Source organism: Microtus pennsylvanicus, chromosome 8, assembly GCF_037038515.1.
Source record: "Microtus pennsylvanicus isolate mMicPen1 chromosome 8, mMicPen1.hap1, whole genome shotgun sequence".
NCBI lineage: Eukaryota > Metazoa > Chordata > Mammalia > Rodentia > Cricetidae > Microtus > Microtus pennsylvanicus.
In genome coordinates, this window is record NC_134586.1 from 101658155 (window position 1) to 101673597 (window position 15443).

Sequence of the window (15443 nt, forward strand, 5' to 3'; positions counted from 1 at the left end):
CATATTTTTAGTTAAGAATTATTTGTTACTAAACTTTTTAATGCCTTTAAAAAGGTTTTTTTTTTTATTATTTAATCCTGTGTATGTGTGTTTGACTGTGTGGGTATGTGCACATGAGTGCAGGTGGCTGTGGAGGCTAGAGGTCCAGGTGGTTGTGAGCTGCCTGACAGAGGTGCTGGGACCGGAGCTCAGGTCCCCTGGAAGAGTGCCATGCTGCTCTTCACCACTGAGCCACCTCTTCAGCCTACTGTGCCCGCTTCCTTTTGTTGCTGATGATCAGCAAGTAGCAAGCCACGTTTCACGGCGCTGTCGAGCTGCTTTGCTCCCAGTAGCATGATGCAGACTCAATTTCTAGCTAGCAACGGCAGTGGGATTTCTTCTTTTCTTGCTCTTCACTTTTTATTTTTTTCCTGCTGCATAGATGAAGTAGCTCTCCTTTTAGCACAATATTAAGTGGCCTTGGCAGTGCAAAGCTGCCTCTCCTCATCCTCAGAGGCAGCGACACACTTCATCCACAACACTTACATTTGCTGTAGGACTTTTCTTTTGTTTCCATCTCTCTCCTCCCCATCCTCTTACATCTCCTCTCCTCTCTCCCTTCCCTCCCCTTGGAGTAAATTTTCTTCTATTCCTAGTCTTCAGAGTGTTACCAAAGCCAAGACTGAATTGTATTGACTGTTTCTACAGTTTTGGTGATTATGCTTTTTCCCCTTTACCTTGCTAAATGTGATGAGTTAGGGTGCTTAGTGTGGAATCAACCTTTTTCCCCCCTTGTTTGTATTTTTAATGATTTCATCCATCCACTGATTTAAGTGTGTTGGTGCCACACTTATGCCAGGGAGTGCTTCTTGATGTCAGAGGCTAGCTTGCAGGAGCTGATTGTTTTCTTCCACTTTGTGGGTTCTGAGGATTGAGCTCAGGTTGCCAGACTTGGAGGCAAGAGCCTTTCCCTTTAAGCTGTCCTGCTGACCCAACCTCATTTTCTTGAGACATTGCTATTTTTTTGTATACACCATCAAGCTTTATTTATTATCATTTTTGCATCTGTATTACTGAGAGTGATGCCCCATGATATCTTTCAATTCCTTCTAAATTCTTATTATCAAGCAGGTAGCTCTCCTGTCTCCCACCTTCCTTCCCTTCTCTGTCCTTCCTCTTCCTCTTCTTTCTCCCTGTTTTGAGGTAGAATCTCACTATGTAGCACAGCAAATTGTGAAATTTGTAGTCTTTCTCCTCCTACTTTATAAATGTTGGGGTCATAAGCAGAAACTATGGCACCTGCTATCTTGCCTGTAGTTTCAGTACTTAGATTTGTGATGTAATCAGCTGAACTTAGTGGTTCATTTACTTAATTATTTATTGTGTGTGTGTATGCACAAGAATCTATTGAAGGCCTGGAGAGAAGTCTCAGTGGGAAAAGGCACTGGCTATCAAGCCGGAGACCTAAATTCAATCCCTGGGACACACAGAGTGGAAGGGGAAACTCAATTCCTGCAAAATGTCTTTTCACCTCCACACTGGCTGCTCTCCTCCCACATGCGAGCTTGCCAGGAGGAACACACATAGATTGTATCTTGTAGCATTTCTTAGTGGCCCTGCCCTTTGGACCCAGACACTGACCGTTTCAGACAAACTGAGACAGAACATTTGACTAATGAAGAACATCTCAGTGTTTGACATCTGTTTATGATCTCATGAAGCTGTGAGTATAGTCCCCAAGCATGGGCCTGGCAGTTATGGCAGTGTCCCCATCTTGTTCCTTTCTTAAAACCCACTGTCAAAGAACAGGGTGAAACTTTATTCGAGGAGGTTAAATTCTCTAAAGCAGAATGATGGTTTATAAACCAGGAATGGTGGGCTCCCTGTTGCTGATGTTGACTCTGCCTTGCTCGGCTGGCTGCTCAGGTTGGACTGACTCTGCTGCCTGCACGTTAGTATTTTAGGGAGCAATGTGCCCTGTTTGCAGACATGTGTAAGTGTTGAGTGTATATGGGGCTGAGCCCTGCTGACATTTTTCCTTTTGCTTAGCTTCAGACAGTCGAGTCCAGGCGTGTGCAGCTGTGTGGAGGATGCCCAAGGAATTAGAATCCGGTAGCCACGAGTCCCCCGACGACCCTGCAAGCACTGCGCAGACCCTGGAGTTGCTCTGTCACCTTGACAACGGGGCCCATGGCAACGTAGCCTGGTAGGATGCTACATATTTCATACACGGGAAGAAACCTGGAGGCTGCTCAGGTGCTGTGTGTGTACAGTTCCCTCTACTTCTTCGAGTTTCTCCCACTTTGCTCCCCACTTCCGATACTCTTTCTCTTAGATGTTTGTCCTTGGCTGTCACTTCTAGTCCAGGTGTTTCCTAGGTTACCTATGGTTGCAGAATCCCTCCACCCAGCTGTGGGGAAGAGCACATGTCCCACCATTTCCCTTTTCCAAATCACCTGACTGGATATTAGATGAAACATTTAACAATCACCTACCACCTCAGCTTGAAAGCATGCAGGTTACTCTTCCTGTGGGCTCCTGAGGAGGGAAGGGTGTGCCAGGTGACATCCCCAGGTCCCTCCATGTCTCTGTCCTTTCCTTTGGTTTCTTATCAATACTGTGGCATGTACAGAGATGAAGAACTGTGACTATCACTCATGGGGCTCCTGGGCAGTCTCTGTCTGTGTGGTTAGAAGTTGGCTTTATCTACCCAGGGCCTCCACACAGTGGCCAGTGGCTGATGTGATAGAATTGAGACACCATGGCTTCAGACTTCATGGCATGATGCTGCTATGGCTGTTCCCAGTGAGAATTGTTGCTTTACTTGACATCGTACACTCCCGTGTCAGTGCCCATGCGCATGTGTGCCTGTGTGTGCATGTGCATGCCTGTAAGGAGGCACGGATGCTCTGCAGTCAGTCAGCTCGCCTGATTAAATTCAATCCAGCAAAGTATATTAGGTAGCTACCCTGCCAGGCTCCAAGGATGATGGGTGAGTGTCAAGAGACCTGGCCTTGAGGAGTCATGGTCCCTAGGGGAGACCTAGAACTTAATAGTCTCCCTCCCATGACAGGATGGGCTGTATCATACCCTGGACCTGTCATGAATGTGTACTGTGTCTCAACATGAAGCAGCGAGTCCTGTTTGTTAGAGAACCACAGAGGGACTCACCTGGAGGTATCACTTGGAACTGGTCTTTGTGGGACCAGTCTGTCACTATCAGCCACAGTCAAGCTGTGTGGGGCTCTGGTGGCTTCAATGCTAGCCCCAGGGAATTGGTTTTCATGGCTGCTATGTTTCTTCTTGGTCACTGGCCACTTGCTTATCCAGAGGAGCTCTAAGTGTGGATGCCACCCCAGTCTCCCAGGCGAAGGGAAACCAAAGAGTCCTTGAGCTGCAGGAGTGAGCACTTCTGCGCTGTCACTCCACTGCCTAAGTAGAGTCTCGCAGAGTTCATGTCACACAGTGATAGCGTTCCCTGATTACACAGGCCTCGGTGTGTGGCCATGGGTGCCAGGTATATGCATGCGTCCAGAAGCACAGCAGCAATGGAGGGCAGACCGAGGATCCCATGGCAGGTAAGCCATTGCTTAGAGGATAGTCCTATCCAGACGGTTCCCAGCTTGCCTGAGAGTGAGGGCCCTAAAGGTTGCTCCCTTGACTACCAGCATGCTGGTACTCTTGTCACACACCATCAGAAGGGCATGCCACAGCTGTGTGCACTGTAGGAGATGGGCATCAGCATGCCTGCTCAGGTGCCCTCTGCCTGTGTGCACTCTACAAAGGCTGATTGGTCTGTGTGGCTCATGTTGGTGACTGTCCTCAGATTCAACTGGAGTGCTCTTGGTTGTGACCTTGCTGTTATTGTCCAGAGTATCTCAGCTTCTTAGTGTTCCAGTGTGTTGTGCATTTTTTTTCACGTTTGCTTGTTTTGAGTCCTACTTTAAAGTAATTATAGATCCACCAGCTGTTGTAGGAATGTCCTGGGAACTCTGTACACCCTTCTTTCTTGGATTCCTATGGTATCTGCATGATTTGTAGAACACTTGTGACTGTACTATCCCTGGGGGTTTCACAAGGCTGTGACTATGTGTGGGAGTTCCATTCCCAGTACCCCATCATTGGAAGCAAACTCTTTGAATGGAAATGCGATTTTAGAGTTACTGAAAGTTATGTGGCAGGACTTTGACATGGAAGCATGGTACTTACTTGAAAAACAGTGACTTTTATAGTAAGGCAATGAGGGCTGATAATGTCCCTAAGCCCCCATTTTCTCTGCACTGGGACAGGCTCCATGCTGAGCTTAATGGAGTTGTCAGGTGACTAGTAACTGTTGCTAGTAACTTTCTGGCTCTGCCTCCGCTCCTGAGAGGTCCTGTGCTCCACTCTCCCCATGACATGGCATCGTCACTTCTATACTGTCTTCTTCCCAGCAACCAATTTCAGCCAGTGTTCTCTGCCCCTGCTTACATTCATGTTCTTCTCATGCTCTGTGCTTAGCCAGGGATAAGGCTGTGCCTTCAGCACCATGGACAGCACTGGACTCAGAGGCTGGGTATGAATCATTGCACGTGTCTGAAACAGCCAGGGAGTCAGTGTCCTTTCTCCACCGATCCGTGAGAGGCCCTGCCAGTGTTCTGCAGCCTGGGAAGTGAAGCATAGTGCAGAGGTCTGCTGACTTCTTCGAGGACTGCTGGATTTGTGGCAGAAGCCTGTTTGCCTCCCAGCCACGTGAACATCAGCATCTATCATCACCTGGGGTCTGGCTGTTGTTTCAGGTGTTGGGAATTTTAACCTCATCAGAATAGACTTCCAATGCACTCGCATCTTCCAGTGGAAAGCAGATACAACACGATAGGCTTTAGGGGAGGCCCCACTACCTTTTCTAGAATGTTTCTTGTCCCCATTAAGATTCATAGGTGGCTTGCTGTTGCCCTGGAGGAGGCAGAGAACCATTTTGACCATTTTTAGTGTGTCACACACTGAAATATCAGACTGTGTGCAGCTGCATTCGGATAGCAGGGATCTACATAGTATAATGAGCAGAATTCTACCTTGTCACTAGTGTGGGAATGGAGACCAGAAGAGGTGACCAGCAGCATCACATTTCCGAGTTCATTACACACTTTTACCCTTTAAGAGTAGACGAGGAATATCTACTTACTTATTATTCATGATTTAGTGTGTTGAGTATTTTGCCTGCACATATGTCTTTGTACCACATGTGTGCCTGGTGTCCACAGGAAGAGGGCAGAAGAGGACTCACAGAAACTGGAGTTGCAGATGGTGTGAGCCACTGTGCGGTTCTAAGAATAGAGTTTGAGTCATCTGCAGGAGCAGCCAGTGCTCTTACACACTGAACCATCTCCCCAGCTTAAGGATGATCACTCTGAAATTCTGCCTTGTATGTTCCATGTAGTTCTCCTTCAGTAGGCGAATAGACTGATGCTTATGTGATATTTTAGTGTGGAGTGGATGCATTAACTCTGGACCACCATGCTTGAATGCTTCTAGCATTGGGTATCTGCCCACCTGGTGTACCCCATCATCTTTAGGGATCCCAATAAAAGGGTGGTTTTCTGGATCTCAGCTTGTGAGAAAGGACAGAGGTGATGACTTTCCAAGAGTCATATAATGCAGCAGCATCACCATGAGTTTATGATTGGCCACACCAGGGTCATTCTGCCCTTCTCATCTCCTTTAGATGATCAAGAGGCCTCCAGCCACTTGGTAGTGAGCACTTTGGTCAACAGCTGAAATGCCAGAACAATATAAAACTCACCATGTCATGTGTGCACCCCTTGGAGTAGTCCTGTAAAGCACTCCCTTGAGTGATGAAGATCTCCTTCATAGGAGATTGCTTTGTTAGCTGTCAGAAGCTTTGGAGATGTGAAGGATAAGTGCAGCCCACTGTGGCATCTTCTCAACTCTTGCATCCAGGATCTGAATCATGTAGGTATCAGTATTAAGCGTGCAACTCCATGCAAGCTTTTTTTTTCTGGTAGCATTCTGAGTGACTGGCATTGCACAGCTAACTGACCCCTGCTTCCTGAGCCAGCTGCTGAAGAAGAAGCACCCTCCCATACAGATAGAGTAAATATCACACTGAAATGCCAGCCAGGCCGAGCATGCAGGACACCTGGGAGGACTGGTGTGCATAGCAAGATGGTGATTAGGAAGTAAAGGGCAGGAGTGGTGTTGAGAGAAGAGGGAGGGGATCCAGAGTGTTTGTCAGGCGTAGAAGACCTGGCCCTGCATCTCTTTCCTTCTCTTCTTTTGGTTTATGTGAGGAACAGTGGGCATCGGCATAGGGTGAATATTGTGAAGAGTGAGTTGATAGTTGTCCTAAGTCCTGCACAGCTGCTTGAGGGAAGGGAGCGCACCTGAGGCTTTCAGAGGTTAGTCAGTGATCACTGCAGGCAATTGATAGATTGACCACGTTGTTAGAAGAGTCACCCCAGTGTCACTGCAGTTCATAAGCAGATGCTCATGAGCTGATTCCCAACTACTTACCAGTATCACACTTGTTCTTTAGAGCGCTGTGCGCCTTGTGCAGGAAAAGTACAGCTCTGCAATGCCAGAGGACAGTCTGAAATCCGTTGGTGTTTCCTCAGTAACCACTGTCAAAGGAATGTGTCATTGTCCTTGCCCCAGATGAGTGTTAGAAAAGTTAGATATTAAAATGCAGTGTACAGACAGTTTTTCCCAGGAAGAGTCACAGTACAGAAGTCTGCAATACAGTGTAGAAAGTATAGGTTATTGTTCACATCAAAGAGAGATTCATATTCTCCCCAAACTTTAGTTCTTGTTTTCATTATATATGTAAAGTGTTTTAAGAGTATGTTTTTATTGGTTGTTTTCTGAACTGAGTGTGAACATTGGAGGAAACAGAGAGTATACATTGTGCTCTGTGGAGAGGAGGAAGCTAGTCCATTCCGGATGTTGCCACCAAGTGCTGCAGGCTGGGCAGCTTGTAAATGGCAGAATTTCGTTTGTCAGTCTTGTTATCTAGAAATCCAAGCGTCTGTCTCCCGCAGACCTGGTGTCTGGTGAAGTCCCTCTGTCCAGCTCACCCGTGCCTCTTGCCACTGTGTCTTCCTGTATACACAGGAAGATGAGCTCCTAGGGCCGTGTTGCCTTTGATGCGGCCGCCAATGGTTTTGAAGTTCTGTTATTGAAACTTGAGATCCAGTAAGAATTTTAAACCTAAAGGTATGATGATCCTGTGTGTAGGATATTTCCCTGTAGCTGGCACTCCTGACACTGAGGAAGTGAGAGATGAGAAGACAGAAGTGCTCACCTGGATGATCGGGGGCATCCCAATATCAGTTTGTTCTTTATTTCAAAATTACTGTAATTTAAAAGCTACCTTTGAACTTGCTGAGACCTGGGAACAAGCATCTTTGGAGTTGTGTAGTGTGTCCTTAGAAGGCAGGAGAGCATCCCATGGGCTTGCTGTGTTCTCTCTGGATCTTAGGTAGACTCCTGCAAGGGGAGTGTTGGGCATCCGTGGCCTCATAAAGATGCAGGGACTCTCAAGGCAGGCTCCAGGGCTGGTGTAGATTTTGAATTCCCTATATTAAGATGACCCAAAGCCAGCTCTGCTCGTTCAGCCCTCAGGTAGCTGAAGAACAGGCTGTAGCACAGAGCCCTCATGCTCTGTCCACCCCTCCGCCTTCCTCCACCCCAGGCAGCAGTGCACCTGGGGGTCGGTGTGGAGAGTTTGTGTGCCCACACTCAGTGTACAGCTCCCCTTTGCTCTCGCATGGTTGATGGGAGAGGGTTTCCCTGCTACACTCAGTCTCCGGTCATCTTTGGCTGGTAGAAGGCGTTTCTCTCTTGAGCTGGGTGTTTATGCTGTGGAGTTTTACTTGAGCTGTTAACTGGATGTTACACTCCAGAAGGGAAGAAAATGTCTGACAAAACCACCTTCCCCTCACCTCCAGGCTGTGTTTGCCCTTGGCTTTCTGTCTGCCTACAAGTGGATTTTTTTGGTTGATGGAGCCATAAGTTTGTCCCAGTGAGATGTCAGAATAAACAGACTTTTAATAACCAAGTCACCTGGTGTCAAAAGTTACATGCTCACCTGTCAGAGAGTTCCCAGGCAGCATATCAACACAATTCTGTCACTGGAAGTGTTCCTCATGTCACAGCATAAAGGCCCTGCACCTCTGCAGACAGATCAAAAGGGCTTGTTGACTTTCTCATGTGGCTCCCAAAACTGCTTTTTCAGTCTTTATAGCACTTGTGTGAGGTTTATTAACCAGATCTGTGTGCTGTGGGAACACTGTTCTGTGATCCAAGGAAAGAGTTTATTACATTGAATTTATTATGAAATATTATTATTTTTTTAAAATTTATTTATTTATTAAGGATTTCTGCCTCCTCCCCGCAACCGCCTCCCATTTCCCTCCCCCTCCCCCGATCAAGTCACCCTCCCTCATCTGCTCAAAGAGCAATCAGGGTTCTCTGACCTGTGGGAAGCCCAAGGACCGCCTACCTCTATCCAGGTCTCCTAAGGTGAGCATCCAAACTGCCTAGGCTCCCCCAAAGCCAGTACGTGCAGTAGGATCAAAAACCCACTGCGATTGTTCTTGAGTTATCAGTATTCCTCATTGTCCGCTATGTTCAGCTAGTCTGGATTTATCCCATGCTTTTTCATCAGGCGATGAAAGGAGACAAAGACAGAGACCCACATTGGAGCACCGGACAGAAATCTCAAGGTCCAAATCAGGAGCAGAAGGAGAGGGAGCACGAGCAAGGAACTCAGGATTGCGAGGGGTGCACCCACACACTGAGACAATGGGGATGTTCTATCGGGAACTCAACAAGGCCAGCTGGCCTGGGTCTGAAAAAGCATGGGATGAAATATTATTTTTAAAAGAGTTGTCTTGCATAGACACATTTTTTGCCTTTCCCTACTCAGTAAGTAACATGTGGAAAACCTGGCAGCTGTGGCTACCACTTCTCCTGCAGTGGGACCTGCATGGACTATTCTACCCCCGTTAGCTGCACTGCCCTCCACTTCTCTTTCTTGACAATCAAGGGAAGTGAGGAGGGGCATGCATGGTGATTGCAGATTTCAGTTGTGTTGGGGTTGCTTTGAGAGTTTTCTGGTGGCCGTGGCATTGTCCCTTCCCTAGGTGCTAATGGAGAACCATTAGTTTTGGGTTCACATGCTTAAAAGAAAGTGTCTTGTAGGAGGCAGGCTGCTTGTTTGTCCTGGCCACCTGGCTAGCTCAGTCGGTAGAACATGAGACTCTCAATCTCAGGGTGATGGGTTCGAGTCCCACGTTGGGCACCAGATGAAGAAGGATGCTTGAAAGAAATCCCACACTAACTCAGAATAACTTGAGAATAATAGAGGTAATATATTTAGGGGTAGACTCACAAATCAATATCCTCTGCTGGAACAGAGAACAGCAAAGAGGCTGGACACGTGTTTTATATCGGCATAAATAGTATAAGAGGCCACGCCCAAGTGGGCAGGTAACTTAAAGGCTACTGGCGGTAGGAATTCCTACAACAGTGTCTTTTTTGTTTGAACATGAAACCTGATGAATTAGAGCCATCATCCTGCTCCTGTGGCCCTTGTTGATGTTCTCAAAGGACCTCAGCTGTAATGTTATTGGGTTCATGCTCAGTCAACCCTGTTTGTGCTTTTTGCACCATGGTTCTATAGGGGCAGAGCACACTCCTGCTGGCCGTGCTGTATTGAATTCTTGACTTTTTAATATTGTTTATGTCCTCGTTCCTTGGTAGAATGTGATAACAAGTGGGTGATTTTTATGAACAGAAAATAATAAAACTTCTTTTGGAGTGGAAAGGATGGCAGGAACCATAGGCTGTTTCCCTATTTATAGTACTGTTTCATGGTGATGATACACAAGAAGACGGAATTTTCATTTTTATTGTCTTTTGTGGACTACAGCAGTCATAAACAGTGATGACCTGAGGGAGGTTACCTATAAAACAGCAACAGAGGCAATGGCTATGGGTAAAGATCATTGGTGGTGCAGCTATGTGGAGGCTCTGATAGCCTTGCCCAAGGTTGCAGCTCCATGCTGTCTGCAAGGAGCTAAAATCCATTCAGCCTGTGTCTTTTGTGAGTGCATGCCATAGTGTAAAAGACAACTGGAAAGTAAGAGTTAGGGCTCATCAACAGGGGTGTGTCTGGAAGGGCCCACTCTGGGCTCATGCAGTCACTGGGGATCATGGAGGAACCACTCCTCACTTACACATCCTCCCAGTGAAGTCCCATGCAGTGACCACAGCAGAAGGAAAGCTTGTGGGAGCAGGGTGTGTTCTCCATGAGGTGTCTGCCTTCTGCATGTGAATTGTAGGAATCAAGGTTTTCTGAAGGAAGGGACTCAGGGTTTTGGTTTGTACTTGGAACATGTCTTGTCTGTAGACAGAAGTTTCTGACCCTCCTGGTTCCACAGCCATTCAGTCCCAAAGAAACACATAGAGGCTTATAGTAATTATAAACTGTTTGGCCTATTAGCTCAGGCTTATTATTAATTAGCTCTTACAACTTAAATTAACCCATAATTCTTGTCTGTGTTTAGCCATGTGGCTTGGTACCTTTTTTTTTTTTTTTTTTATTAGGCTTGGTACCTTTTATCAGTAAAGCAGTCACATCTTCCTTTCTCTGCATCTGGCTGGTGACTGACTCTGCCTTTTCTCTTCCCAGAATTCTCCTAGTCTGGTTGCCCTGCCTATACTTGTCTGATGGCAGCTTTCCTTTGTTTACATTCTATGTGTCACCTGTGTGGTGCTGTGTTTGCTTTGCCTATAGATTCTAATGGTGAGCTGGCAAAAGTTCTTACAATGTTGAAGTCTCTCACAATGATGACAGGGTTTTCTGGGAGTCTACTGTCAGAGATTCCAAGAAGCCCGACTTCAAAATGGCTTAGTTTTTAGGGGCTGGGGCTGTGATAGTGGCAACAGGAAGCTGCTCTATCCTTGGCTTGGATGAGGTGGAACTTGTGTATGGTCGCTTATGGTTTTCTTTTCTTCTTCTTTTTTTTTAATCATTTAGTGAGTCTTTATTTTTGTTGAAATTCATTTTTGCATACTCATCGACCTTTTCTTTTTTTTTATATATATATATATTTTTTTTTAATTTATTTATTTATTAAGGATTTCTGCCTCCTCCCCGCAACCGCCTCCCATTTCCCTCCCCCTCCCCCAATCAAGTCCCCCTCCCTCATCTGTTCGAAGAGCAATCAGGGTTCCCTGACCTGTGGGAAGCCCAAGGACCGCCCACCTCTATCCAGGTCTCTTAAGGTGAGCATCCAAACTGCCTAGGCTCCCCCAAAGCCAGTACTTGCAGTAGGATCAAAAACCCACTGCAATTGTTCTTGAGTTCTCAGTATTCCTCATTGTCCGCTAAGCTAGTCCGGATTTATCCCATGCTTTTTCAGACCCAGGCCAGCTGGCCTTGGTGAGTTCCCGATAGAACATCCCCATTGTCTCAGTTTGTGGGTGTACCCCTCGCGGTCCTGAGTTCCTTGCTCGTGCTTCGTCTCCTTCTGCTCCTGATTTGGACCTTGAGATTTCTGTCCAGTGCTCCAGTGTAGGTCTCTGTCTCTGTCTCCTTTCATCGCGTGATGAAGGTTAATATTCATGAGGATGCCTATGTGTTTGTCTTTGGATTCACCTTCTTATTTAGCTTCTCTAGGAACATGAATTATAAGCTCAATGTCCTTTATTTATGGCTAGAAACCAAATATGAGTGAGTACATCCCATGTTCCTCTTTTTGGGTCTGGCTTACCTCACTCAGGATAGTGTTTTCTATTTCCATCCATTTGTATGCAAAATTCAAGAAGTCCTTGTTTTTTACTGCTGAGTAATACTCTAATATGTATATATTCCATACTTTCTTCATCCATTCTTCCGTTGAAGGGCATCTAGGTTGTTTCCAGGTTCTGGCTATTACACACAATGCTGCCATGAACATAGTTGAGCATATACTTTTGTTGTATGATAGGGCCTCTCTTGGGTATATTCCCAAGAGTGGTATTGCTGGATCCAGGGGTAGGTTGATTCCGAATTTCCTGAGAAACCGAAACACTGCTTTCCAGAGTGGTTGCACAAGTTTGCATTCCCACCAGCAATGGGTGAGTGTCCCCCTTTCTCCACAACCTCTCCAGCAAAGGCTATCATTGGTGTTTTTGATTTTAGCCATTCTGACAGGTGTAAGATGGTATCTTAAAGTTGTCTTGATTTGCATTTCCCTGATCGCTAGGGAAGTTGAGCATGACCTTAAGTGTCTTTTGGCCATTTGAAGTTCTTCTGTTGAGAATTCTCTGTTCAGTTCAGTGCCCCATTTTATAATTGGGTTGATTAGCCTTTTACGGTCTAGTTTCTTGATTTCTTTATATATTTTGGAGATCAGACCTTTGTCAGTTGTGGGGTTGGTGAAAATCTTCTCCCAGTAAGTGGGTTGCCTTTTTGTCTTAGTGACAGTGTCCTTTGCTTTACAGAAGCTTCTCAGCCTCAGGATGCCCTTAGTGTCTGTGCTGCTGGGGTTATACGTAGGAAGTGGTCTCCTGTGCCCATGTGCTGTAGAGTACTTCCCACTTTCTCTTCTATCAGGTTAAGTGTGTTCAGACTGATATTGAGGTCTTTAATCCATTTGGACTTGAGTTTTGTGCATGGTGATAGATATGGATCTATTTTCATTCTTCTACAGGTTGACATCCAGTTTTGCCAGCACAATTTGTTGAAGATGCTCTCTTTTTTTCCATTGTATACTTTTAGCTCCTTTATCGAAAATCAGGTGTTCATATGTTTGTGGGTTAAAGTCAGGGTCTTCTGTTCGATTCCATTGGTCGACTTCTCTGTTTTTATGCCAATACCAAGCTGTTTTCAATACTGTAGCTCTGTAATAGAGTTTGAAGTCAGGGATGGTAATGCCTCCAGACAATCCTTTATTGTATAAGATTGTTTTGGCTATCCTGGGTTTTTTGTTTTTCCATATAAAGTTGTTTATTGTCTTCTCCAGATCTGTGAAGAATTTTGATGGGATTTTGATGGGGATTGCATTGAATCTATAGATTGCTTTTGGTAGAATTGCCAGTTTTACTATGTTGATCCTCCCAATCCAAGAGCAAGGGAGGTCCTTCCATTTTCTGGTGTCTTCTTCAATTTCTTTCTTCAAAGACTTATAGTTCTTGATAAATAGATCTTTCACTTCCTTGGTTAGAGTTACCCCAAGATATTTTATGCTATTTGTGGCTATCGTGAAAGGAGATGCTTCTCTGATTTCCCTCTCTGCTTCCTTATCCTTAGTGTATAGGAAGGCAACTGATTTTTTGGAGTTGATCTTGTATCCTGCCACATTACTAAAGGTGTTTATCAGCTGTAGGAGTTCTTTGGTAGAATTTTTGGGGTCACTTATGTATACTATCATATCTCACTGGTGGTTTTCATGTCATTTCTTCTTACAACATCCCTGATCTCTCCTCCCTGGTCTTTAATCCTACTTTGGACTTGTCCTAGAAGGAAACATCTAGGAACTTCCTTAATCTTGCTGGTTGGTTGCTTCCTCCAACTCTCATTTAAAAGATTAACTAGTGAGCCAATAGTTGCACAGTCAGTATAACCCTGGGGCACCTGGGACCATGGGTTGGCACCTATATGACTTAGGGTGGATGACTACCTTCTAGAGATCTTAAGCCAAGTGCTGTGAAAGTCACTCTGTTCCAGGACTCCAGATGCACAGGAGAGCAGAACATAGCTAAGTGTCTGTACTTTTCAGAGCCGAGAGCTAAGTGTCTAGACTCTGCTGGTTACTTTCCCTTAGAATCAGTCTCTATGGTGTTTTTCTATAAGTGGAGTTGTAGTAACTGGCAAAAATATCTGACGGCAGAAACCTAGGAAAGGAAGGGTTTGTTTTGGCTCTTTATCTGAGAGTGTGGTCAGGGAAGGCACAAGAACAGTTTGCAGCTGTGGTGTCAGGAATGAGGGTCAGGAAGCAGAGATGGATGCTGGTGCTCCCTCCCTTTCTCTTTTCTGGTTAGTCCAGGACCCCAGTCCCTGAGTTGATGGTTGCCATGGCCGTGGTGATTCCTCTTCAGCTAACACTCTGGGTAGAAATGGCTGGAACACTGATTACAAGGCACACATGCTTCTGCTGGGTTTTAACATAAGGTTCCTGGTGAGCAGGTGGTGTTGAGACTCCAGCCTTCCTGTAGTGCACAGGAGGCAGCTGTGGGTCATGGTTAGGAGAGGTGCTCTTCATCTCAAGCCCTGTACATTAAGGTGAAACCCTAGTACTGTCAACATTTAGTTCTCGTTCTAATGGGTAAGGAGTGATTGCCTGGAGGAAGAATTCATGTTACTTTTCTGTCAGTTTCCTCATCTTGCTATGATCCACACCCTAAAACTCTGAAGTCATCAGGACACTTGTTCAACTTTGCCATGTCTGGAGCTGACACAACCAGTCGGCTTTGAGCCCTACCTGAGGACATCAGTTGAGGGACCCCAAGGGTTTCCCGGTGGTGGGCTCTGAACAGGAAAGTCAGATAGTTGTAAGGTGAGAACCTAAGAGCTCAGTCCATTGCAGCTACCTTTGAGGTTCCAGAAAGGCACAGTGTTCCTTGGTTGTTGGTGCATGTGAGTTTTCAAAGGATGCCTCTGGTGACCAAGATTTGCTGCCGCTACCATCAGCACAGGAAGAAAGAGCCAAAGCTGAAGCACTGAGCTGATACCATGTGTAATCCCTTGCTCAATTCCCTGACTCTGTATAGGGAAGAGAACACATGTCGGCCAGGTACCGTACCACTGAGCCAGATCCCAGCCTTGCTCAAGCAGGCCTTGAACTCATGGCCCTCCTGCCTTAGCTTCCCAAGAGGCTGCAGTTAAAGGATTCTGGCATCAGTAGTAGGTACATGGTCACCAACCAGGCAAAATATGTGTGTATTTTAAAGGCATTGTTTCACAGGGTAGCTCTGGCTGACCTGGAACTAACTCTGGAGCACAGGCTGACCAGCAGCTCACCACTATGCAGACTAGGCTGACCTACTGACCTAGAGCCTACTGTATAGCCCAGGCTGGCCTAAAACTCACCACGATCTTCCTGCCCTTTGCCTCCTGAGTGCTGGGTTAAAGGTGTGCACCACCATGCTGATGTATTCCTCAGTTCTCAGTATACTCTTTCAGGGGGATTTTTTTTTCTTGCAGGTTTGCATCTCAGCCTTTAACTTGCTAATGGAAATCATTTGTGACTTTCAGTTTCATAAAAAAAAAATGATGTCATTGAAATTCCTCACTCAGTGTTTTGGGAAAAGAAAGCTTTTTTTCCCCTATGATTATTTTCCACCTGTAGCCTGCTAAATCCCATGACCTGCACTCTCTCCTCCAACACATGACTTTTGACTAGAGACGTGTGGGTCTTCACCCAGGGGAGGTGGCCTTTTGTCCTTTTGTTGGAAGTGAGGGTGCTGTGAATCAAGGG

At 45.9% G+C, this 15443-nt stretch overlaps 1 protein-coding gene and 1 non-coding gene across 2 annotated transcripts in view; both read left to right on the forward strand.

Annotated features, from left to right (window-relative positions):
* The window catches only part of Eipr1 (EARP complex and GARP complex interacting protein 1), a 123609-nt gene that overhangs the window by 71373 nt on the left and 36793 nt on the right, over positions 1–15443 (forward strand). The window contains exon 4 of the mRNA XM_075984130.1: positions 2029–2185. Coding sequence (XP_075840245.1) covers positions 2029–2185 — 157 coding nt within the window. The remainder of the gene's footprint in view (positions 1–2028; positions 2186–15443) is intronic.
* On the forward strand, positions 9208–9280 carry Trnae-cuc (transfer RNA glutamic acid (anticodon CUC)). The gene has a single exon. It is a non-coding gene; the product is annotated as a tRNA-Glu (tRNA).